Source organism: Danio rerio, chromosome 20, assembly GCF_052040795.2.
Source record: "Danio rerio strain M-AB ecotype USA chromosome 20, GRCz13ab, whole genome shotgun sequence".
Classification (NCBI taxonomy): Eukaryota; Metazoa; Chordata; class Actinopteri; order Cypriniformes; family Danionidae; genus Danio; species Danio rerio.
The window spans coordinates 5,362,661-5,388,248 of NC_141040.1; the positions used below are offsets into that span (position 1 = coordinate 5,362,661).

The following is a 25,588-nucleotide window of genomic DNA, read 5'->3' on the forward strand; positions in this document are numbered from 1 at the left end:
TCGCTTCTTTAATTAATTGAGATCTTTTAACGTTATAAGACTTGCACTTCAAAGCAGGACAGAACGTCATTGACATTTGTATTGGTGAATATTGCCCTCTAGTGGACAAAAAATGATACATCTCCATCCGGGTAACTCGGGATGTTGAGACGACTAAAACGACAAAGTACAAAAAAAAAAAAAAAAATACAATAATTTAGACCGTTTAGTTACTGTACATGATGACATCTTTCCAATCTTTTTTAAATATTCAACTTAAATACCACACAACTGATCTCAATAAACGCTAATATTCGATACGTGAAAGATTATATGTCGTGTGTGTTTTTAATAAACCTTTAAAAAACGATTATTTAGTTTAAAACTAGAAAAACAGACAAAAATATGTTTCGCAACGTACATGTTCTGTCACCGCTTCATGTTTATGATTAAAACCAATTTATTCCGCTGTTTTAAACACAGCTGGCTCCATAGCTCAGTGGTTAGAGCACTGGTCTTGTAAACCAGGGGTCGCGAGTTCGATCCTCGCTGGGGCCTGCCGACAAGGATACATTTTTTTTTATCCAACAAAGAAATTGTCTCCCACAATGAAGTTTACATACTGTATTTACCCACTCTCAACTGGCTCAAATGATTTATAAGTTTACTTTGTTGAACACAAATCAGGATATTCTGAAGGAAGTTGAAAAGCATTGACTTCCGTAGTAGGCTATTTGTTTTTCCTACTATGGGAGTCGATGGTAACTTACCGTTTTGTTGAGAATATTTATTGGATAAATAAGAAACTCATGACGTTTTGTAAACAGGTGACATGTAAATAAATAATGATAGAATCAGTATTGGATAAACTTACTTTAAATATCTATGGAGGTTCGTACTCTGACAAATATTGGCCAGAATACTACATTGTGCAGTGGGATTTACAGCACATTAGAAGTTAAAGAGGATTTTTTTTATGATTCATCCACATTTATGTTGATCACAAGTGTTACAGCTTCATCAAACACCAAGAAAAATTTTAATGCATTGTGTGTTCTCTGCTGTTTACATTATATGACGTGTGAAAATGTGAGATTTTTTTTGCACAATTATACAATTGAGCTTTTCACTGAATATGTTTATAGCCTGAATTAAATCAAATTAAAATGAATTATATTAGCAAAAGCAAAAACCTTTTTACCAGTGTTTTCATTAACCATTGTGCATGCAGATTTTTCAAGTGTATATGGTAACACTTAAAATAATAATCAATTAGTTAGTGTAAGTGTATTTACTAACATATAAGTGTGAACAATCTTGAACATCATTTATTAATAACAATGATCATAGTTTAACATTTACTGATGTATTAATAAAATAAATTATACTGTATTATAATAAAATAATTTATTTTCATTAACTTTTAAGATGAATACTAATAAATAAAATAAAAAATAATTAAAACATTAACATAAATATAATATATAATAAAAACGTAATAAATGTAGTGTTAGTGTTGTATGTTGTTTATATAAAAATATATACACACACACACGCGCACACACCCGCACACACACACACATTCACATCCACATGAACTAAATCCGCCATGTTATAGACTACAGATCCAATCATGCAACACACACACACTCACCTGCTCCAAGTCACCATTGATTAGACACTGGTTGTTGCTAGATCGGACATGGATGCGGCTGGAAGTTAACGAGAATTATTTATATTATTCATAAAATTTCCCATTTATTGTATTTTATTAACGTCTACCCCCACCCCAACCCTAAACCCAACCGCCACAGTAATGTTAAAACAGTAGTTGTACCGAGTATTATTTATGCTATCTATTAAATTAACCAATAAATTGTATTTTTTAACGCCTACTCCCACCCCAACCCTAAACCCAACCGTCACAGTACTGTAAAAATATGACTTATTGTCATGCAGTGTAATAAAAAATGCTGCTATATTGATGTGCATATCACATTTCTGGCTGACCGCGTATCCGACCTTAGACACTCACAGCTGAAGCTGCTTTTGGACTGATTACTGCACTATAAACAAAGCACACTAACACACAGTTGTTGCTGAGTCTTGTTTGGTGACATTACAACACGTTTCCTTTGTCTTGCTTTGCCGTGTTTTGATCCTCGCCTTGTTTATCTGTTTATCCCTGTCTGCTGCTTGCCTTCTGACCATCTGCCTGTGTGTCTGACTGCGACTCAGGATTGCCCATATAAATCTCTTTGCTCCTGTGTTGACCATTGCTTGCCTGACCTCTCTAATAAAACTGCATTTGGATCCACATCCTTGTTGTCAGTGTCACCGTTACGCCCCATTTACACGGGGCGTCAGCGTCAACGCTTCCCATTCACTTTGAATGGGTGATGTCAGGCGTGGCCGAACTGCATTGTGGATCCGTCGGCGCCGCTTCAGAAGTGTTCCTCGCTGCAGAAGTTGGGACCAGCTCAACTTTTCAAGCGCCGACGGAAGCGTCAGCCAATCAGATCGCTGTATGCAAATACACCAGCTCAGACAGTGGCCTATTGCTGACTGAATTTCATTGGCTGACGCTTCTATGACGATTGTTTCAGCTCCAACTTCAGACACGCCCTCTGTCAAGCGTTGACGCTGAAGCCCCGTGTGAATAGGGCGTTATGCTGCGTTCACACCAGATGCGGCACTGCATCTTGGATTGTTGGATTGTTTTATATTGTTGGAACAAGCGAAGGGTGAATAAATGATGATAGAATGTTTTGAATGAACTCTCCCTCACTCGGAAGTGCTTAAGAACGCTTTTAAATGTTTTTAATGCATCGTTTTACTCCACATCGACCTACAACTGAGGAGGAATTCAGCAATTCAAAAAGAGGCAATACAAAAAATAAGCACTGGTTATACAAAGGAACTACTTGTGCTCAGAGTAGTGCTAGAGTAAGGTCTTTTTGTTTAATGAGATTGTGTTTCTACAGGTGGTTTTGTCAGACCACTCACCTGTGTAAAGCTTGATTAATACTGTAAATATTGTGAAGCACACTTAATATTAATTAATGCACTGTGAGTTCATGTATTTTCATTGTAATCAATGGATGGATCATCATCTGTGATTACTCTGTTACAACTTCTGTTCTCTGATTAATGACTAATATAAGAGGATTTATTTCAGAAGAGCTGTCATTAGAGATTTAAACATGTCCTATGAGCACTGCTTGATGTAGCAGATCACTCCGCTCTTGGGCCGTAGAGTTCCCGTGTCTTTAATGTCGAAAGACTGTCCAGGGACCAGACTGAACTCAAATCTCTGGAGCAGTTTGGCAAGCACAACTTTTGCCTCCATCTAAATGCAGAAACACGACAGAGATGATCATGATCACAGCAAACATCCATAAAACAATAAAAACAGATCCTAAAACGTACAAATCTATGTGTGCACTGGTTTTAGTGGTTTCACAAATTTGTATAATAAGTGGTTTATGATGACATGCTTTGAGTCGTTTTTTTGTCACATTCAAGATTTGCCACAGGTTTCCATTGAGGGTCGGGTTTAGGGGTAGGGCAAGGCCATATAATAAGCAGGTTTAAAATACATTACGCCAATCAGGGTTCATACAAATTTTACTACTAAAATTCCATGACTTTTCCAAGACTTTCAAGCACATTTTCATGACGTGATGTTTCATGTAATGTCTACATATACAGTTGAAGACACAATGATTAGCCCCCCTGTTTATTTTTTCCCCAATTTCTGTTTAATGGAGAATTTTTTTTTTTCAACACATTTCTAAACATAATAGTTTTAATAACTCATTTCTAATCACTGATTTATTTAATCTTTACCATGATGACAGTAAATAATATTTGACTAGATATTTTTCAAAACATTTCTATACAGCTTAAAGCGACTTAACTAGTTTAATTAGGTTTACTAGGCAGAATAGGGTAATTAGGCAAGTTATTGTATAACGATGGTTTGTTCTGTAGACTATCGAGAAAAAATATAGCTTAAAGGGGCTAATAATATTGTCCTTAAAATGAAAAATTAAATTAAATTAAAAACTGCTTTTATTCTAGCCTAAACAAAACAAATAAAACTTTCTCCCGAAGAAAAAATATTAAAAGCCATACTGTGACAATTTCCTTGCTCTGTTAAACATCATTTGGGAAATATTTCAAAGAGAAAGTAAAAATCAAAAGAAGCTAATAATTCTGACTTCGACTGTACATTGTCACCGACTCGGTCCCAGTCATTCCCCTCGCTGGCCAGCAGAGGCCGCCATCCCCGGACTTCTAGCATTACATCATCCACATAGACTGATTGTGCAAACACCTGAACTGAATCACGGTAATGACCCACACCACCTTTATTGACCTTATTCTAAAATGCGGAAGTGCGCCTGTTTTCGCGATAGTCTTAGAACTTCCGATTCAGTCGCCTATGGGAGAAATGACTAGGAATAATAAACGGCAGAAAATGGTCAAACTACTTGCTCTACAAACAAATGTTTGCATGACTACACTGTCCAAGTAGAATAATATAATAAGAAAATATCAAATTGCGACATCAACCAGCGTAATGAGCAGTTTTTAACGTCAAAAAATGAATGGAAGTGAATGTGACCGGAAGTCGCGAGACAAAAAGATTCAAATGGCAGCGCCCGCTCGTCGGCGGAGAATAAGGTGAATAAGCCACACACAAACCACTGTTCAGTGCGAAGTCTTGTTTAGCCCCGGCCAGCATTACTGAGCGTTCTTTCCTGTTTGATCTCCTGTGCATTACCCCGGACTGTTTCTGACTCTGAGTTGCCTTCTGCCTGCCCACGACCCTTGCTTGTTTCACGGACTCTAAACCACGCCGCCTACCACTGATCTATGCCTGGTAATCACTCTGTGTCTGTCAACCGCCAGCCCAGCAACCTTGCTTGATTACTGTTGATGTGCGTTCGCACTATTGTGCGTGTTGGATGTTTGTGTTTGACTGTGATTAATAAATACTGCAAAATGGATCCCTCCGTGTCAGTCTCCCCGCTACATACATACAGCACAGATATATAAAATATGCCCTAATTCAAGTATACAGATATTTGTTAAACTAATTTCCATGACTTTTCCAAAACTTTGTGGGGTTTTCTGTTTTTCCAAAACTTTTCCAGGTCTGGAAAATGCCATGCCAATGCCATGCCATTCCAGGTTTTCCATGACCGTATGAACCCCTGACCTATAAAGAGTCCTCATAAACCACCAAAACCAATGTGTGTGTGCGTGTGTGTGTGTATGCGAGCATGTGTGTGTGTTTTTCATCACCTGTGAGAAGACCTGCCCAAGACATGTTCGTGGACCAAGTGCAAATGGGTAGTAGCAGTAATAAGGCCTTTAAAATAGAAAACAAATCGAAATCAGCATTTTCATGCAATAACGTTATAACATAAAGGTGTGTTCATGTTATACAATTCTGGCACACTTGTTCAACTCATAATTTATTCTTAATCCTTAAACTTTGTAAAATCTGAAATCTGAGTTCTTTACCACATCACTGCTGTAACGTCAAGCTGAAAAACTGCACTTGTTCAATTAAGCAGGTATCTTGTTATATTTCTGTTCAGTAATTCCTACATTTGACTATTGTTAATGTCATAAAGGGGTAGTTCACCTAAAACTTACAACAACATTTGCTCAATTAATCACCCTCAGTGTATGTGACTTTCTTCTTTCAGATGAACACAGTCAGAGGAGCTTTAACTGGGTGTTGAACCAGTCTAACGAAAAAGATTGATGGGTTTTGAAAATTCATTGTTTGCTCACCCGCCACTTGTTTCAAACCTGTTTGAGTTACTTTTGTCTGTTGATCACAAAATAACTTAATTTAAAAGGATGCTGTAAACTGCAACTCATTGAGTTCCATGGTAATTTATGTTCTACTACAGATGTAAATGGTTACCAATTGAACATTCTTCAGAATATTTTTGTTTGTGTTTTACAGAAGAAAGCAACCCAACGGTTTGGAGTAAGGGCGGGTAAATAGTGAGTAAATTGAAATCTTTAGGTGAGCCATGCCATTAATAATGTTTACATTTAATTAATAATTTCTAAACTAAAGATAAAGAATAGAAAATAACTTATTTGCTGAATATCTAGAGCAGTGATCACCAAACTTGTTCCTGGAGGGCCGGTGTCCTGCAGATTTTAGCTCCAACCCTAATCAAACACCAGTGGCGTAGCGCAAAATGCGGAGGCCCCCCTGCAGGGATCGCTGACGGGGCCCCCTGATGAAGGGGGGGGGGGGGGGGATACGTCACACGTCAATTTGCATATCACTGACGTCATCACGTTCTACCGTTTCTGTTTAACAGCCTATGGTTAATAAAGGGGTATTTATAATTGCAATACACTTTATATAAGCATGTTTATTTAACTAAATTTATTGCTGTTTGAATACAGTATATCATTATAGATGTGTAACGTTAGTGAATGTGCAGTAATCTCTCATATGTAATAAACTCAGACAAGTTCAGAAACTGTCACTAAAATATCTGTGATTGTGAACAAGAAAAGAATAAACGGTCCAAATAAATTGTTAAAATAAAGTAGAAGTAGATCGGTTAGACTGTACAAGGGAAATACCTTCACACTGCCTGTGCTAAATCATTTGTCGTCGGTACGCAGAGGGGTGATCTGCTCTCGGGCTGCAGGTGGGAGAGGCTGCTGTACGAGGACTGACTGGGCCGCCTGTCAGTGCTGTGAGGCAGGGGAGGGGCCGGCGGCATCACACGCAGCTCGTTGAGAAGAGTAGGGACGGTACAGTATGGACAAATGACAGTCTAAAAAAATCTCCAATAACACACAAAAAAGTCGCTAGATTTGTCGCTAGGGGGTCTGAAAAGTCGCTAAATCTAGTGACAAAGTCGCTAAGTTGGCAACATTGGCGGCAAGCAATCAGAATGAAGTAGTCCACCGCTTGAGAGGTGTTCAGAGAACACAGACCAGTGAACTTTGGTTCCGACCACAGTTGTTCCCAACAGTTTATTGAAAATCGCGACGACGCGGGGCCCCCTAATCACGCGGGGCCCCCCCGCGGTGCGGGCCCTGCGGGCCCGTCCGCTACGCCACTGTCAAACACACCTGAACAAGCTAATCAAGGTCTTACTACGTATCCTTGAAACACAGGTGTGTTGAGGCAAGTTGGAGCTAAACCCTGCAGGGACACTGGCTCTCCAGGACCGAGATTGGTGACCCCTGATCTAGAGGATCAAATGAAATCGAGACTACAATAGGTGATAATGACTTACTTTGGGGCATTCTCATCAAACCTCTCTGGATCAAACTTCAACGGATCTTTGAAAAACTTTTCCAGTCTTTGGGAGACAAAAGAACTGAACTGTATGGAAAAAGAGAAATGTGGCTCGAATGTTGAATAATTTTTTTTCAAACACACAAACAAGTATTCTTTTGCGGCCATTGTTGATAGAATCTTTTTACTTTCCTTTTTAACATTTAAAGTTGTATTAATTCTGCTAAAAACATTAACCAAAAAATCTCTCCATATTCAATAAGACAGGAGCTGTTTATGTTTGACTTGATTTGTTTTGAAGTTGTCATGTTGGTGATGCTCACCATAACAGAACAGCCTCCAGGGATTTTAATGCCGTTTATGACCATGTCCTCATGAAGCCAACGATTGGTTCCTGGCGCAGTGGGGTACAGACGCAGGGTTTCCTTCAACACCTGAATAACACAAAAGACTATTAAAAGAAATGGACACAAAAACATTTGTGTTTGCAGCATGTAAAAATCTCTATGAACCAACCTGAGACAAGTAAGTCAATTTTCCAAGGTCTTCATTTGAAATTTCTCTTTTGGTTCCGAGGACTTCATCCACCTCTGCTTTAGCTCTGGAAATGAAAGGAATATTGAACTGTAGTATTATAATAAAAGTCTGACAGAACAGGGACACATTTCTAACAAGTGTTTTACCGTTTATATATCTCTGGATTTCTCCCTAATGCCATGATTGCAAATGAGAGCTGATTGGCTGTTGTCTCTTGGCCTGCAGAAGAATAAAGCAATAGTATCTGGCTGCAGACATGCAAGCTGAGACAAGCAGTCTCAGACACATGCAATCAACAGAGCTACTGACATCACTGTGAATGGTAGAGTCAAGGGTGGGGTTTGGTGTAAGCAATAAAAACCCTGCATGCAGTCAGTACATATCCACAACAGTTTATGAACTAATATCAAAGTGAGGAGTAACTCACCAGCAATGAAGAAAGTCACAAAATTGTCCATCATCTGCTCAAGATCTTCTGTGCTGTTAACATTTTCCTCCTCTGCAACAAAACATGAAGAGTGTTAGGCTACCTGTTAAAATAAAACTGATCTAATGCTGGGTCATGGCATTTGTTGTAAATACCCAAAGTATTCAGACCCACTTAAATCTTTCACTCTTTCTTACATTGCAGCCACTTGCTAAAATCAATGTACACACAGCACTCCATACTGACAGGAACACACAGAACTGTTGACATTTTTGCAGATTTATTATAAAGAAAAACCGAAAAATCACATGGTCTTCAAGTATTCAGACCCTTTGCTCGATATTTATTAAAAGCACCCTTATGAGCTAATACAGCCTAATTAGGTCTTTAAATGTCACTTTAAGCTGTAGAAGTGTCTTGAAAAATATCTAATCAAATATTATTTAGTGTCATCGTGGCAAAGATAAAATAAATTAGTTATTAGAGATGAGTTTTAAAACTATCACGTTTAGAAATGTTGAAAAAAAATCTTCTCTCCGTTAAACAGAAATTAGGGAAAAAAATAAACAGAGCGGCTAATAATTCAGGGGGTGTAATAATTCCGAATTTAACTATATATGTTTTCATTCATTTTCTTGTCTGCTTAGTCTCTTTATTAATCTGGGGTCGCCACAGCGGAATGAACCGGCAACTTATCCAGCACGTTTTCACGCAGCGGATATATATATATATATATATATATATATATATATATATATATATATATATATATATATATATATATATATATATATATATATATATATATATATATATATATATACACACACACACACACACACACACACACACACACATATATAACAAACCAGCAGACCGTTGATTGATCAATCAATTATGATTATTTACTCAACTTTAGAGTTTATTCTTTTAAACACTAAGGAAGAAAACTTGAAGAATGTTAGAAACTGGTAATTACTGACTATATAAAAGTATCCATAACAAGAAATACAAATACGATGGAAGACAATAGTAAACAGTTTCCAAAATGTAATAACATTTTCCCAATTATTTTTTTTATTCAATTAATCAAAAAAAGACACACACACGTTTAGAGTGAAATGGAGCGTGAGTAAATAATGACCAAATCTTCCTGAAAACCTTCCTTTAACTACTGAGTTTCTCCTTCACTTGAGATCAACACACCTGCTATTTTGAGGATTTGTGTGAGAATGTCTTTGGGGACGTCCTCTCCATTTTTCACTGCTGTCTTCCTGTTTTGTATCCATTTTTCTCCCGTTTTCCTCAAGAGTACTGCTGCATCTCTAATTTGCTGTATAAGCTTCCAATTTTTGGGAAAAATCTGAGCTCCCAAACAACACAAGCAAATAAAAAACAAATTATATAGCGTTAACCCACCTACTTTACAGCGACGTGTTTTTGGATACATTTTCTTACCCTAAATAATGGGTCCCTGGCATCCAAGGCCATGCCATTTAAACACAGCTCTACTGCATTCTGGAAGGGACTATCCTTTTGCGTCAAGAAGTTTAAATCAACACCAAAAGCCACCTGCGAATGGAAATATTACAACTGATTACTGATAAACAGCTGATTTGACACATTAGACTTTCCCTTTGATCAACGAGAATGACGATGAAACCTTGCAAATGACATCAAGTGTAACACAGTTGACCAGGTCGTGCATGACGGCAGGGGTTTTGTTGTTGGCCATTTCCTCCAGTTTGTCCATCAGGCGTTCTGACATCTCGTCAAAAGTGCTTATCAAGCTTCGTAAGTATCTGATAAATAAGCCAGAAACAGATATATTACCAGTCATATCACTGTGGCAAGCAGGATCAGGCCATAAATTAGGAGACCAGCATGAGCCCAATGGATCTTAAAACTCATTATTAGTCTTCTTGAAATGTGCACAGCACCTCTTCAATGCAAGCCCCAAAGGGGGGAAATACATAGGCCACACACATACACACTTAGTATAGGGAACAAGGAGATTCAAAGTTAAACTGTTACACACATTGTATCTTTTTATTTAGAAAACTGCACTATTTAGGGATAAAGACAGTGTAAATGTGATTTGCTAAGGGGTAAATGAAGCCTTTTATGTCACATGAAGAGTGCGCAGGTTTGATCTGCTTCAGCCCAGAGAGACGTACAGTAAAACATAGTGGATCATATGAACTCAGCACGGCCCCAAAAAATACCAAACCCATTTAAATTACACAGAAAATTGTATTTTAAAGTGTAGAAACTGTGAGCCAGACTATTATAGACTGTATATATTATAAACGTATACATTACTATTATAGACTGTGGCTGTCATGAGTCTGATGCACTTGGGCTCAACAGTTCTGAATGGCAGAGGTGTAGACAAACAAGAGTGGCTGTTTTCAAAAATGAGATGGTGTTACTTTATGTCCCGCCCTGTCTTCCTATTTCAATTAAAACATCAGACATTGAATATAAAATGCACTTTTAAAAGCACCTCAATGGATCTTTAAATAATTGGATGTTAGGAAAAGAGGAAATGGAGTTCATTTATGGATTTTAACACTAGTGTGTCATGTGCAGTGCTCAGCATAATTAAGTACACTTTATTATATAATATTTTTATCCATTTCTCAGTGAATACAGGCAATGTATTTTGGTGCCTTTAAACAAAACAGATTTATTAAAAAGATGTATTTATTAAAATAATATTTTTGTCACCAAACATATTTTGAAAATAGAAAGATAATACAATTAATTCAAGCAAAAGATTGCACTTAACTAAATGTAAAACAAAATGATGGGAGACCACATGGGAAAGCTAGGTTGCTGCCGGAAGTCGTGTTAGTGAGGCCAGCAGGGGGCGCCCAACCTGCTGTTGGGTCCTAATGTGGGTCCTAATGCCCTAGTATAGTGGCGGGGACTCCTGTTTAGTGAGTGCCATCTTTTGGATGAGACAATAAAATAATAATATAACAAATATAATATTGTATAGCTTCCTGATAAATATATGAATGTAAAAGATAAAATTGTGAGGGGTGTGTGCACACATATGCTGAGAACTGTATGTGTCTCCCATTAGTATTCTTGCCACCATGGTTCTTGGCCTCATCCTGCATGCCATACTTACATTTCAGCATTTTTTCCTGTTTTTGACTCACGAGCTGCTGAAGGCTGGATCCATGATGCGACGCTGCCTGTACCAGATGTCATGGTCCACAGCTGTAACAAGCCCATTTCCCAAGAACCTGAAAAGAAAGATGTATGACTTACACAAGTGAAAATATTCACTGTCAAAGAAAATGTCTACATCAAGATGACAATTTAACAGCTGAAAATTGAGTAGAGAGCATTGCATTTATTTATGCACAGTTTATTCTAACAAGTTTAAAAATAAGAATAACAAATAACAAGTTATAATAAATAAAAAAATAAAAATAAAATCACAATGTAGCCTGCTCCACCTTCATGCAAACTTGCAGGTTTAAAGTTTTTTTTTTTATTTAACAAAGGTCATTCCATGAAGTTTTGTTTGTTTACTGCACTGACTTGCTGCATGTTGTGTTACAAATTTGCAGGTCAGAGTTAACTTGAGCTTTGAAACGTTATGAAATTTGTATTAGCTCATGTCTCTTAACAGTAAGACAAATGTATTTTGGGAACCTTGGGCCCTTTTAGATTGTCAGTGTACTGTGTGTTCATTCAGCAGAACTAATTATAAATATTGTCTTAAAGGACACCTATGATGAATATCATCATTTGGGAGCTATTTGGACAGAACTGTGTGTAAATATAGTGTGTCCACGGTCACAAGATGGCGGCGGCAGCATTTGCTCTGAGTGATTTGGTTGGCGTCACTCATGAGCTTCAAAATTATAGAGTTTTTATCATAATTTTTAAGTTTCTTTAAAGCTCTTTTAAGCTTATTAATTGTCTTTTAACAAACTCTTTGTGTGATCATTTGAAACGAAGCAGCAAAAGCAAAGACAAAGCAAAATCGTCTTGTACCTCGTTTTCTGTGGCGTCCTAATATTAACGCCTGTTTCACTCACATGCACGAGCATCTACACTCTAAACAGTTGCTTTCTCCACAGCAGTTTGGTTTTAGAGAGAAATATTCCACAGAAACAGCAAATTGTTATCTGCTTGAAAAAACAAAAGGGTCAAAGGATAAAGGTAGTGTGGTTGGGGCAGTGTTCCTGGACATAAAGAAAGCCTTTGACATGGTTAAACCACAGTATCTTACTAAATAAATTAAGAGAGTTCAAAATAATCGGCAGAAGCTTTACAGTGGTTTGGATCCTATTTGGGTGGGAGACAGCAATGTGTGAGGGTCAATGGGGGGAAGTCATCTGTGCGTTCTAACAATATGGGAGTACCTCAAGGGTCTGTTCTTGGCCCATTGTGGTTTACAATGTACAAAAATGATATTCCAGATTAAGGCTCAAGGGTTAACTGCCAGTTATTTGCAGCTAAAACACTGTGCTGGGCAGGTGAGCAACTGACCCAGGATTTACAACATATTTCAAGATGCCTTGAGCTGTTGCATTTAACGTTGAATGTAAAGAAAACAGTATATTTATGGGTAGAAAACAAGGCAGGCACGTGAACAAAGACTGAATACATGACGGTAGCAGTCGGGTGCGGAATAACACAGCGGGATTAAAAATCCAGTTCCATGCAGAAATCTACTCCAAAGTGAATGCAGGTGCATCAAGTCATTCTACCTTCCAGGTGCTGCAAAGTGGTAGTTAAACTTTTAGTGTTAAAACAGAATTGTACAAACTGAAAATACATTTTACCAGACTTGTGATGAGTCTAGAACAGGGGTCATTGATCTTGCAGGGTTTAGCTCCAACTCACCTCAACACACCTGCCTGAGTGTTTCAAGTATACCTAGTAAAGCTGTGGTCACACTGGGCTTTTCCTCCCATAGACTTCCATTCACATGCACGCGAATGCGTCAGACCGGAAACGTTGGGTCATGCGTCAAGTTTCACAGGTTGCTGCGGTGCAAAGTTCAAGCTTGGTGAACTCTGACCTGCGAAATCGCATCACTTGACTGCGTGAGATCAATCGAGGATCAAAACATGACCTCTCTGGACAGAAATTTAACACATGGAGCAATCGCTCGCTTTTTTAAATGTCTAATAATCTTGTTTAATCCCGCCCCTTTTCACAGGGCCTCACAACAGAATATCACATGCTCAAACTCTAATGTGTCCGCAACTTAGGACCTTGATTAGCTTGTTCAGGTGTGTTTGATTAGGGTTAGAGCTAAAGGGCTCTATTTTGACGGTCCATGCGCAGAGCGCAAAACGCAGGGCGCAAACGCTTTCAGGGCGTGTCAGAACGCATTTTTGCTAATTTACGGACGGGAAAATGCGCTTTGCGCCAAGGCGCATGGGCTAAAAGGGTTGAGTTTATTTTCTTTATGAGTTATAGGTGTGTTTTGAGAATAAACCAATTACAGTCTCATCTCCCATTCCCTTAAAGAGCCAGCTGCGAAGAGCGCATTCGCTATTTACAGGACGCAAAGTAAGTCTAAGTGGAAAAAATGAGCATTTCACCAGCAAACAGTTAACAGTTTTTTAACAGAAAACTGTTAAACAGAGCATCTACTGCGTGAGAATGAGAGATAATGGATCACTTTCACTTTCGCTCTTGGATAGGGAAACCTTTACGCACAGACATAGATTAGTCTATAAATAATTAATTGCGTTTATTAAGCGCAAATATTCGTTTCAAAACTATTTCTAAATTCAGTTCTAATTTCCAGCAAACGAATAAATTAACAATAATTACCAAGTGTGTTCAAAATACTGAGTTATATCCTAAAACACCTGCTATGCCCCATATGGTCTAAAACCTGACAGGTGGGCAAATCTAAGCTTGTTTTTAATAAAACAAATATAAATAAGGATATAATAAATAATACTGCTAATAATAATAACATTATACAAAAGCAAATTGTTATGAATGAACTGAAAAAGCCTCCCGAGATGAAGAAGACATAAAAGCAGTGATTTTTCATATTTATGTAGGCTAGAAAATAATATGTTTTGTAATATTTTAATCCTTTATATTTATATCCTATATCTATTCTTATTATATCCTATATATATCCTTAATATTTAAATTTTTTCATATGTAAAGATATTTGCCTATTGCTCTACATCTTGTGCGTATTAAGCAGTGCGTAAGCAAGGCGCAACTCTGCGCCAGATTTTAGACCGGGTTAGTTTTGGTCTAATGAAAAATTTATTTTAGTTTCTCAAAATAGCAACGCGCCAGCAGTCCGCCTCAGAACGCCTTCCTTTTTAAACCAGAACGCCTATGGGCGCACAAATGAGCGCTAATGCATTTGCTATTTAAACAGCGTAGCGCAACGCCTCAAAACGACTCTTGCGCCAAACTGAAACTACCAAAAGACTATTGCGCCGCGCCTTGCGCCACATTGCGCTGGATGTATGATAGGGTCCAAAGTCTGCAGGAAACCCTACCTCCAGGAACAAATGTGGTGATCCCTGGTCTAGAATGAGGAAGAACCCTGAAGGTATAATGAAACTAAACCAAAAGCTTTATCAAGGTCTAAAACTGCTTCATGAAGATCCATCTTCATTTTAGAGCTGCAACAATGAATTGATTAAATAAATTAAAATGGATTACTAAAATCATTGGCGACGAATTTCATAATCAATTCGTTGTGTTGTGCAACACGGGGACGTTTGATTATTTAAAAAATCCTTTAGCTCAATGCGGAGCTGAGTGAACACAGTCTCTCTCGCACACTGATACAGAGTTCGGCACCTCACTGATACAGAGTAAGGCTGATTTATACTTCTGCATCAAACGCACACGTATGCTACGGCGTTGACACATAGCCCTACATCGTGGCCGTCAGCATCGCTGACATGCACCTCTCAAAAAATGTAATTACACTTCGCAATGACGCGTATCGCAAGCTCTGTGATTGGTCGACTTGGTAGCGATGACGAGTCTGGGCGGGACAGAGAGCCGCGCAAATGGCGCAACCCAGATGGAGCGATTGTTTACAAGTGTGGAGTCCTGTGAAGGAGCTCCGGATGGAAAGTTTTGTTTTGTGTTTACCTCATAGTTAAAAGTTGTTGCACGTCCGCCAGTTCCTGCCTCAAAATGAGCGAGTTTGAGCCACTTGTACATTCAGGAAGAGTTAAAAAAAAAAAAAACAACAACGAAGAAACTCAACACAGAGGAACTTAAACACCTCACTCCCAAATAGCGTTTCAGAAGTGTTAATGCAGACCAACAGAGACAGCGCGCAGAAGTACAAATGCACAGCTACGCGCGTTGCATGCGATGTGGGTTACGCCGATCACTTGACGCAGAAGTATAGACCAGGCTTTAAGGGATGAGGAGGAAGGGAGTTCAACAGCAGGGTAAATCACTACAGAATCATACTTTTGTTCCGTTTTGAAGTAAGGACCGTAAAGTCCCTGGTGCTGATGTTTTACTCGTTATCCAGCTTAACAAGCATTAGCGTTAGTTTGTTTACCTGTAGAGCAGCAACTGAAAAAAATCAAACTGAGCTTTGGCACGTTGTCTGGCGCTGAGCAGAGCTCTCAGTAAGGGGCCATCAGAAAAGTGCTTCATATTTTTCGTTTTTTTTTTATTGAAAACAAAACCAACTTAACTCCGCTGAGAAAGACGTGTCATATTATCATAATTATGCAGCGTTTCAACCGCCTAATGCTTAATTAATGTTTTAGACTTGTAAACACACACACACACATACTAGTAAAACAAAACATTTAGAGTTTGTAAAACACACAAAGAAGTCTAACAATCCATTCAAATATAATTTGCAGATGTGTTTTATTCATATCAGATACACATAGTGAAAGAAACTATACAGTTGGATCTACTCTTCTCTAAGTTCACCAGCCATTTGCATGTATTTGGGAAGTAACTGGTGAATATATGTGCTAAATCCTGCGTGTTCTGCTTTTTTATGAATGAGGATAACGCGTGGCCGCAAGTAAACATGGTGGCGACCATCTCACGTTATAGATCACGATCACTTACACGTTTATGTGAACTGGTAAAACTTCTGTTTGAGATTATATCTCAGTGAGATTATTTTTCGTACCCAATTCAAAAATAATTTAAATGTTTTCAAGCAAACAATCTCTTAATTTTGAGGGTTTTTTTTCCAGAAAACAAGACATAATTTTGTATGCTATTTCATGTGTCTACACAGCAAAATATGGGGACCCAAAACAACTCTATGGGTGTTAATTTCAACACTTTGAAAGTGTCTCATGGGGTCCACTCAAAACAGAGTTAAATCAACACTTTCAAAAGGGTTGGCACATTGACACCACGAAGTAAGGGTTAATTTTAACTCTGGGCAGAGTTAAAAAATGTAACTATATTTAACACCGCCTGGTGTAATATATTATTTTATTCAACTCTCTTGAGTGTAAATACGGTAAAAAATTCAAATAGACTGTAAATTACAAAAGAAAAAACATTTTATTTGAAAACATTCACCACTTCAACAATTCATTCAGTTTTTAAAATGCAACAATGTCAAATATGCTTTAAATCTTTTATTAGTACAGACAGTATCAACAAAATATGTATGACCAGTGCTCAAAAAGGCTGTTTCAGTCCTTTGGTCCAAACTTGATGTTTCATCAGTTTTCTTCTGAACGCATAGTTTTCTTCTGAAATTACATTTTAAACAACTTGGCGTGCAAATCTTTCACTTCTGGTGTTTCCTTGGTCCTCCATATCAAACACAGCAGTTTAAATGAAGGTATAAATGCTGTAAACTTGTGTGAAAACAAACTGGAGCTAGGAAATCTCATCAAGCATGTCCTGTGAATGAAGTGCTTCCCAGCCACAGGATGACCTTTTTATCCATGACGATGTAGCAGCTGCTGATCGCTCGTCTGGTGGTTCTTGATGCACAGATATAGGGTGATGCTCATCTAAGAACTCTTCAAGACTCCAGCATGACTAAGATAAATGTTTGAAAACAAATTGCAATCAAATTCTATGATATATTTAAAAGAACATTTAAAGTAAATAAAACATTCAAGAAATCTAAACTCACCTTTTGAAAATCTTCATGATGATCCACAACTTGACTCTCCCAGCTGGTTGAGGTGACAGGATATGGAAAAGTAGAAAAAACACATACATCACTGTTGGATCTCCAAAAACAATTAGGTTAACCACTATGACTAGAACTGGAAAAACAGGCAGCTGTCTGTCCAGAATCCTGAATTTAACACTTGGAGCAAAATTTAGAGGAGCTTAAAATCTTTTATATCATTTAGTGATGCTGACTTCCCCAAAATATTGGCCACAGTGTAAAAATATTCATAAACTTACAGTTTTCTGTAAGCGTGTGCGTGTGTGTGTGTGTGTGTGTGTGCGTGCGTGCGTGTTTCTTTACCAGATTCAACTTGCTGGGCCCTTTCAGGTCCAGTATTGACGCCACCTTTCCTGGAGTCTAGCAGATGTTTCAGGTCCAAATATAATCTAAAATATTAGGATAAGCAGAAGAAGAAAAGTGCAAAGCAAAGAGCAAAACATTATTTAAGTAACAGTTCACCCACAATACAAAACTTATCACCTTCATGTCATTTGTTATTCTCTATTGCTCTAATACCCTCTCAGCTTATTGTGAAACAAATACAGAACTTTATCAAACATATCTTCATTATTATCACCACATATGACCAAGAAGGTGTGCTTGGTCATTTCACCAACTCTGGAAATACACCATCCGTCTCTAATCAGCCACCGTCACAGGGTCTTGTGTTATTGTATAGAGAACTGTGGCTGTTAAAAAACAACAAAAAATTAGTATCTAACACATATGCATAACCTTCAGATAAAAAGGAGAGATGAACATCACAAAGTATGCCTCACACTTTTTCAGATATATTTTGATTCAGATGTTGATTATTGATAATAAATCTACAAATCAAACCTGTATCATCATTAGGCTGCTTAAATATGTATCAGTTGATTAATTTTACAGACAGGTGGCTGTTTACAACGCACTAAATTGTCTTTAATAAAACGGAAATGTTGTGTACAGTACATGCTAAGTTTAGCCTAGTTTTAAGCACAATATCATGCGGGAGAAAAAGCTTGACTAAGATGTTCCTGACTACAGAAATAGCCTAACTTACTAACGTCAGACATCCCGAGTTGTGAAAAGTCATTTTCGGGGGATACAGAGTTGATTTGCGGGAGGTAGCGGGAGAGATGAGTACCTGAAGAGCGGTGGGGTGACTTGCGCGCGACGTACCTAAAGAGCGGTGGGGGTGATTTGCGCGCGACGTACCTGAAGAGCTGGGAGAGATGCGGTGGAGAGGGGTGTGCAAAGTGTTTAATGACCGGGCGGGAGACGAGCGATTTCCGGGAGATTATCATTCATTTGCGGGCATCTACTTAGTCTCTGTGCATTTGCGGGATAACGTTAACGTTAGTCCCGCAACTTCCGGGAGACTTCTGTAACGTCAAATGTCTGAGAAAGTGCAAACGCGGTCATTTAAAGACATTAATGTTAACATTCCGACTTTAATGGTTGTCAACACTTAATATAATTCAAGCGTACGTTATCACTCGAGTCTATGGACTAACGGTATATGGACGGCCACGAATGAACCAGTTTAAAGGGGCCGCGGTGTTTAAAATAACCAAATTAACATACACGGATAACAAACAATCATATGTTTTAGTCAGGAAGCCTTTTACAAGTAAGCATATGTTCATTTACTCACCAGATATGTTTTAGAAACTCTCCTGAGCTTTTGGAAACCGTCCTGTGTTGCCGTTAGCATCCGGGCAGAGTAGGCTAGGCTGCTCCGGGGATTCCCTCGCTAGTTTGCTTCAAATTAAAGGAGAAGTGTCGATTTTATTTTACAGATGGGTAAAAACGCACAAAATGGCATTAAGCGTGACAGAAATGTGTTGAACATGTACATTTGATGTTTTTATGCACTATGTATGCGTGAGCACATATAAAAACATTCTTGAAAAGAAGTCGATAGTAATGCAGTTAAGCTAGATACACAAACGACCATGAATGAACCGCAGAAGATTAAAATTGTCACTCCATTCTAAAGTTATTAACTTAACAATATGTTTACAACTGTATTTCCTTAAAGAAAGTCAGTAAAATACCAACATTTAGGTAGTTTGACTCACCAGTTGCTGTTCTAAACTTCAGATGGAAAATGGCGTCTCGAAAATTCTTCAGTGACTGGGGCTGCATGAATTCCCGGATGTTGGAAATAACACCACCAAGTGTTGAAAAGATAACTCCCTGATTTCGCACTGAATAAAATCAATTCTAACTCTTATTATATTCATTTACCAAAATCTAACTCTTTAACGTCAACACTTTACTCTGAAATGCTTCAACACCGAGAATTTAACTCTGATGAATTTGCTGTGTAGTATGTATCTTGATTTAAAAATATTTAGATATTTGGATTGAAAACAGTACAAAACTAGTTAGTTTATTTTATTTCATTATTTTATTATTATTAATATTATTCATTCATTCATTTTCTTGTCGGCTTAGTCTCTTTATTAATCCGGGGTCGCCACAGCGTAATGAACCGCCATCTTATCCAGCAAGTTTTTACACAGCGGATGCCCTTCCAGCCGCAACCCATCTCTGGGAAACATCCACACACACATTTACCCACACACACTCATACACTACGGACAATTTAGCCTACCAAATTCACCTGTATCGCATGTCTTTAGACTGTGGGGGAAACCGGAGCACCCGGAGGAAACCCACACGAAAGCAGGGAGAACATACAAACTCCACACAGAAACGACAACTGAGCCGAGGTTCGAACCAGCGACCTTCTTGCTGTGAGGCGACAGCACTACCTACTGCGCCACTGCCTCACCTATTATTATTATTATCATCATCATTATTATAACAGTTTTGGGATGAGCTTTTTGAATAAACAGTTGGAAATTAATGCTTTTCTTTTTTCTTTTATCTGATTCATTGATTAGTTAATTAAAATAATCGTTAGCTGCAGCCCTGGTTGATTTCATACATTTAAAGGCACATAAAAGGTTTCAAAGCACTCATACATAAACTAACTGCCACACAGGTAAAATATGAATCTAATGTGACCTCTAACATGATGGTGGTGGTAACATTCCTGCAATCAATGTAGAGATGTAACAATTTTGAAGCAAATGAAAGATTACCTTTTTCCAAACAAGTTAAAGAGGCGACTGTAGGAAAATGGATCTTTTGCATACTTAGGTGACATCAAGATTGTCTACAAAAACAGAGAATCATCATTATTTTATTGCTTCCCCACATGAGATTCTTTTGTATTTTGGTTATGAACCATACTGTAGTGTTTCACATACATATTTTAATATTTATAACACTGTTAATGTGTGCAGCAGCATACTTTAATATCAACTATAGTGAATTGATGAACTGCGATATATACTAAAATATACTAAAGTTCTTACTACAGTAATTGTGGTGTTTTGTTGTGCAATGTTCCCTATGAACCATTTTCATCATTATTTATTTTTTTATTGAGTGAAGAGAACATAAATGACTGATATGAAAAACATTGTGAAAGGCTTTCCACTTTTAAACTTTTGTGACAGAACAATAAAACAATTATATATATATATATATATATATATATATATATATATATATATATATATATATATATATATATATATATATATACACACATATATATACATATATATATACACACACACACACATATATATATATATATATATATATATATATATATATATATATACACACATATATATATATATATATATATACATATACATATACATATATACACACACACACACACATATATACATACATATACATATATATATATTTATATATATATATATATATATATATATATATACACATATATACATATATATATATATACACACACACACACACACACACACACACATATATATATATATATATATATATATATATATATATATATATATATATATATATATATATACACACACACACACACACACATATATATATACACATATATATATATATACACACACACACACACACACACACACACACACACACACACACACATATATATACACATACATATATATATATATATATATATATATACACACACACATATATATATATATATATATATATATACATATACATATATACACACACACACACACACACACACACACACACACACACACACACACACACACATATATATATATATATATATATATATATATATATATATATATATATATATATATATATATATATATATATATATAAACAATATAATGATAAATAGAATGACAATAATAACAGCAACAATATTAAATAAAAAAGAAGTAAATAAAATAATAATAGTAAAAAAAAATACACAATGTTATCACCATCTTAAATCCTTTTAAGTTTTTAATACTTCGATATGCTTAGAAATGTGTTGAAAAAAATCTTCTCTTCGTTAAACAGAAATTGGGGAATAAAATAAACGGGGGGACTAATATATCTGACTTCAACTGTAATACATTTGTACACAAATAAATATATATTTATTATTTATTTTTTCTATGCACTATTGACTCTTCTCAACAAATGTACAGAAATAAATGTATATTTATATATTTATTATAAATTTTTTCTATGCACTATTGACTCTTCTCAACAAATATCAGATTTTTAAAGCTTAATGTCCATAGCTGACTATCATGGTGAAAAAAACAACTGATCATTTTAAGCAGTATGGCTCACATGATGACAAATACACTTTCTGTTTCGGTGGCCTTTGCCAAATTAGTGACAAAATAACTAAGTTTTGATGCATGAATTAAATGTTTTGGGGGAGTAACGACAACCAGCAAACAGTTTTAAGATTTGCACTTACAGTTTATGTGAGAATATTAAGTCTCTTTTAAAAAATGTGCCAAAGCAATTTGGAAAAAAACTGTATTATTTCAGCAAATATGATTGTAAAAAAATGTATTTCATTACTATAAAATTATTTTGTATTATTATAGCTGTTGTATTGCCATAGCCACTACAGAATTACCACAACAGATTAATTCAAGTGATTTATTAAAGTATATTTTCATAGGGATTCTGGCTAAAACACACACACACACACACACACACATAAAAGATTAAATATTTACCTTCGTAGCCTCTGGGCAGTGAACCAATATTGCAATATAATGCAAAGTGTTAATCCTGTAAACGGGGCCATATTTTTCTGCCCTTAAAAAGAATTTTAAAACAAAATGATCAAACATTAAAAGTCACAAACAGACTGAATATGAAGTATATAGGTACAAGATCAAATTAATAAGGCAACAAGTAAAAATAAATAACATATATAAATAAATGTTGTAATAATAAATACATTACATAATAATAATATATAAAACATGTAAAAAAAAAAATTCGGTTCATACAAGCGTGTCAGACTTTACAACAGGTCTCAAACTCAATTCCTGGAGGGCCGCAGCTCTGCACAGTTTTGCTCCAACCCCAATCAATCACAGCTGACCTAGTAATGACTAATAGTCTTGAACACCTTAATTAGTTCAGCTGTGCTCGATTCGGATTGGAGCAAACCTGTTCATCTGTTTCCATCATCATTTACAATAAACTGTTGACATACTCAGTTCTCATCTATGTCCTACTTCTGTGACAACAGCTTCCAAGTTACAATGGGTTTACTCACTTTCTAATTAAAGTCAACTTGTCGTGTTTAAGGTCATGGGTTTATTCACAATTTAAAGTAAATAATAACTATTATTACAGTCCCAAGAATCTGATGTGTAAACAATAAATAATTTAATTAATTCAAACTTGTTATTTGAAACATTTTTTTGCTAATTTCTACAATAAACATATATTTAACTTACTGTCTTAAATAGAACTTTCTTAAATAGATAAAACTATGGATTAGCAAAGGTTTATAAGCACTGTGAAAAATGCTTTATTTTTAGCTAATTTAAACAACAACAACAACAAAAACATCTGAACATTGTTTTTGGATATGCAAACTGCAGTATAACAGAACAATTGACTAAAATGAAATCGCAATGGACGTTACATAAATGTAGCATTTTTAGGAATCAGTTGTCTTTATATGAGTTATATTTTGGAATGTATTATTATTACTATGTTATTAAAAGCAAGTTTTATGTTTACCTCTTTCTGTTTACTTTTTACAGAACCTATTACTTATAACTTATTACAAAAACCTATTAATCTGCTTATAACTGTACACTGTCAAATGAACAAAGTCACAAAAGAAACATTAAAAATTAGATATGACATGACAAATGTGATATACAATACAACAAAATGTGTGTTTTACATATTAGTGTTGTTAAACAATTAATGATGTACAGAAATAAAGGTTTGTATTTACATATATGTGCGTGTACTGTGTGTATTTATTATGAACATTTAAATGTCTTCATATACATGTATAAACGTTTACTAAATATACATTGAGTTGATTAAACTGAATGTGGACTTTTTGTAGAACTGCTTGTATCTGAACCAAGTTTCAAATTTCAAAATAAAAATTTGACCAAATTCATATTTCAAATCAACAAGTAAAAATAAATAAAACTTACATATATAATATATGGGTTTAAAAAAATGTCATACCATTGAAGAAATAAGTCATGTATAAGGCTGTCGTCGGAGTACATCGCTTTAGTAAGAGATGGTGAATGTCCAAGCAGAAAACTGTAAGAATATACATTTACAAGTTATTTACTTGTAACTTGATCACTTCAACAAAAACGATAAACAAAATAAAAATCCTATTGCGATACGTTTGTATCAAATACATTTATTTATAACAGTTCTTAAAGTTTCTTACTTGTCTCTGGGAGGTCCAGGTATATGATCATATTTCTGATGAAGATGATGAATGTACAGACAATACGCAAGAAATGCAGTAAAAACAGCAGAGAGCAGGTAAAATATTATATATAAGACCCATTCTGAGACCATGATGGCTTTGTTCTGTATCTCAGTAAACGTCTGCACACTGCCTTCTAACTATCAAATGTCAAACGATGTTTTCATGTCCGGTGTTACGCCATTCTGTGACCGGAGAGGGCGTGGTTATCACTTTGCTGCGTGTCCTACGCAAACTGCGTACATTCTAATAAACAGCTATTCTAAACAAGTTTAGCACAGACTTTGCTGACATCAAAGTCTGTGCTAAACTTGTTTAGAATAGCTGTTTTTTTCATATTGATGTCGTAAATGCTTACTTGCATTCCAGAGAACCGTGCATGTAGTCAAAACGCAATTTCTCATGGTATAGCCATGTTATATATTATATTACTATTTATTATCAATATTAAATAATTTTATATTCTTTTTATCATCGTTATATATATATATATATATATATATATATATATATATATATATATATATATATATATATATATATATATATATATATATATATATATATATATATATATATATATATATATAAATAAATATATATATATATAAATAAATATATGTATATATACATATACATATATACATATATATATATATATATATATATATATATATATATATATATATATACAGATATATATATATATATATATATATATATATATATATATACAGATATATATATATCTGTATATATATATATATATATATATATATATATATATATATATATATATATACATACATACATACATACATACATACATACATACATACATACATACATACATACATACATACATACATACATACATACATACATACATATATATATATATACATACATATATACATATATATATATATAAAATAAAAAATCAAGACACTTCTATACAGCTTAAAGTGACATTTAAAGGTCTAAGTTACTTAGGTTAACTAAGGTAATTAGGCAAGTTATTGTATAACGATGGTTTGTTCTGTAAACTAAATATAAAAAAATATATAGCTTAAAGGGGCTAATAATTTGACCTTAAAATTGTGTTTACAAAAATAAATATCGGTCCTCCCGATTAGCCAATCCGGGCCTGAACTATGGGCAATTTAGCTTATCCAATTCACCTATACCACATGTTTTTGGAATTTTGGGGGAAACCGAAGCATCTGGAGGAAACCCACGCAAAAAAAGAATACAAAGAAATGCCAACTGGGCTAGCCAAGCCTCAAACCAGCGACCTTCTTGCTGTGAGACGATTGTACTACCGACTGCATCACCATGCTG

At 35.7% G+C, this 25,588-nt stretch overlaps 2 protein-coding genes and 1 non-coding gene across 3 annotated transcripts in view; 1 reads left to right on the forward strand and 2 right to left on the reverse strand.

The window, feature by feature from the left end:
* The first annotated feature begins 464 nt into the window (after nt 1–464).
* On the forward strand, nt 465–537 carry trnat-ugu (transfer RNA threonine (anticodon UGU)). The gene has a single exon. It is a non-coding gene; the product is annotated as a tRNA-Thr (tRNA).
* Nucleotides 538–2,918: 2,381 nt separating this feature from the next.
* On the reverse strand, nt 2,919–24,466 carry cyp46a1.2 (cytochrome P450, family 46, subfamily A, polypeptide 1, tandem duplicate 2). The gene is given in 15 exon segments (NM_200461.3): nt 2,919–3,328; nt 5,293–5,359; nt 7,275–7,363; nt 7,600–7,710; nt 7,793–7,877; nt 7,960–8,032; nt 8,241–8,312; nt 9,447–9,603; nt 9,699–9,812; nt 9,904–10,042; nt 11,411–11,497; nt 20,493–20,566; nt 22,497–22,578; nt 23,989–24,069; nt 24,206–24,466. Coding segments are annotated over 15 exon segments (1,506 nt in total). The 5' UTR covers nt 24,340–24,466; the 3' UTR covers nt 2,919–3,187.
* cyp46a1.3 (cytochrome P450, family 46, subfamily A, polypeptide 1, tandem duplicate 3) overlaps nt 20,233–25,588 on the reverse strand; it is a gene marked incomplete at its 3' end in the record, with an annotated part of 47,689 nt that continues 42,333 nt past the window's right edge. Inside the window, 1 exon segment of the mRNA NM_001045298.1 lies at nt 20,233–20,250.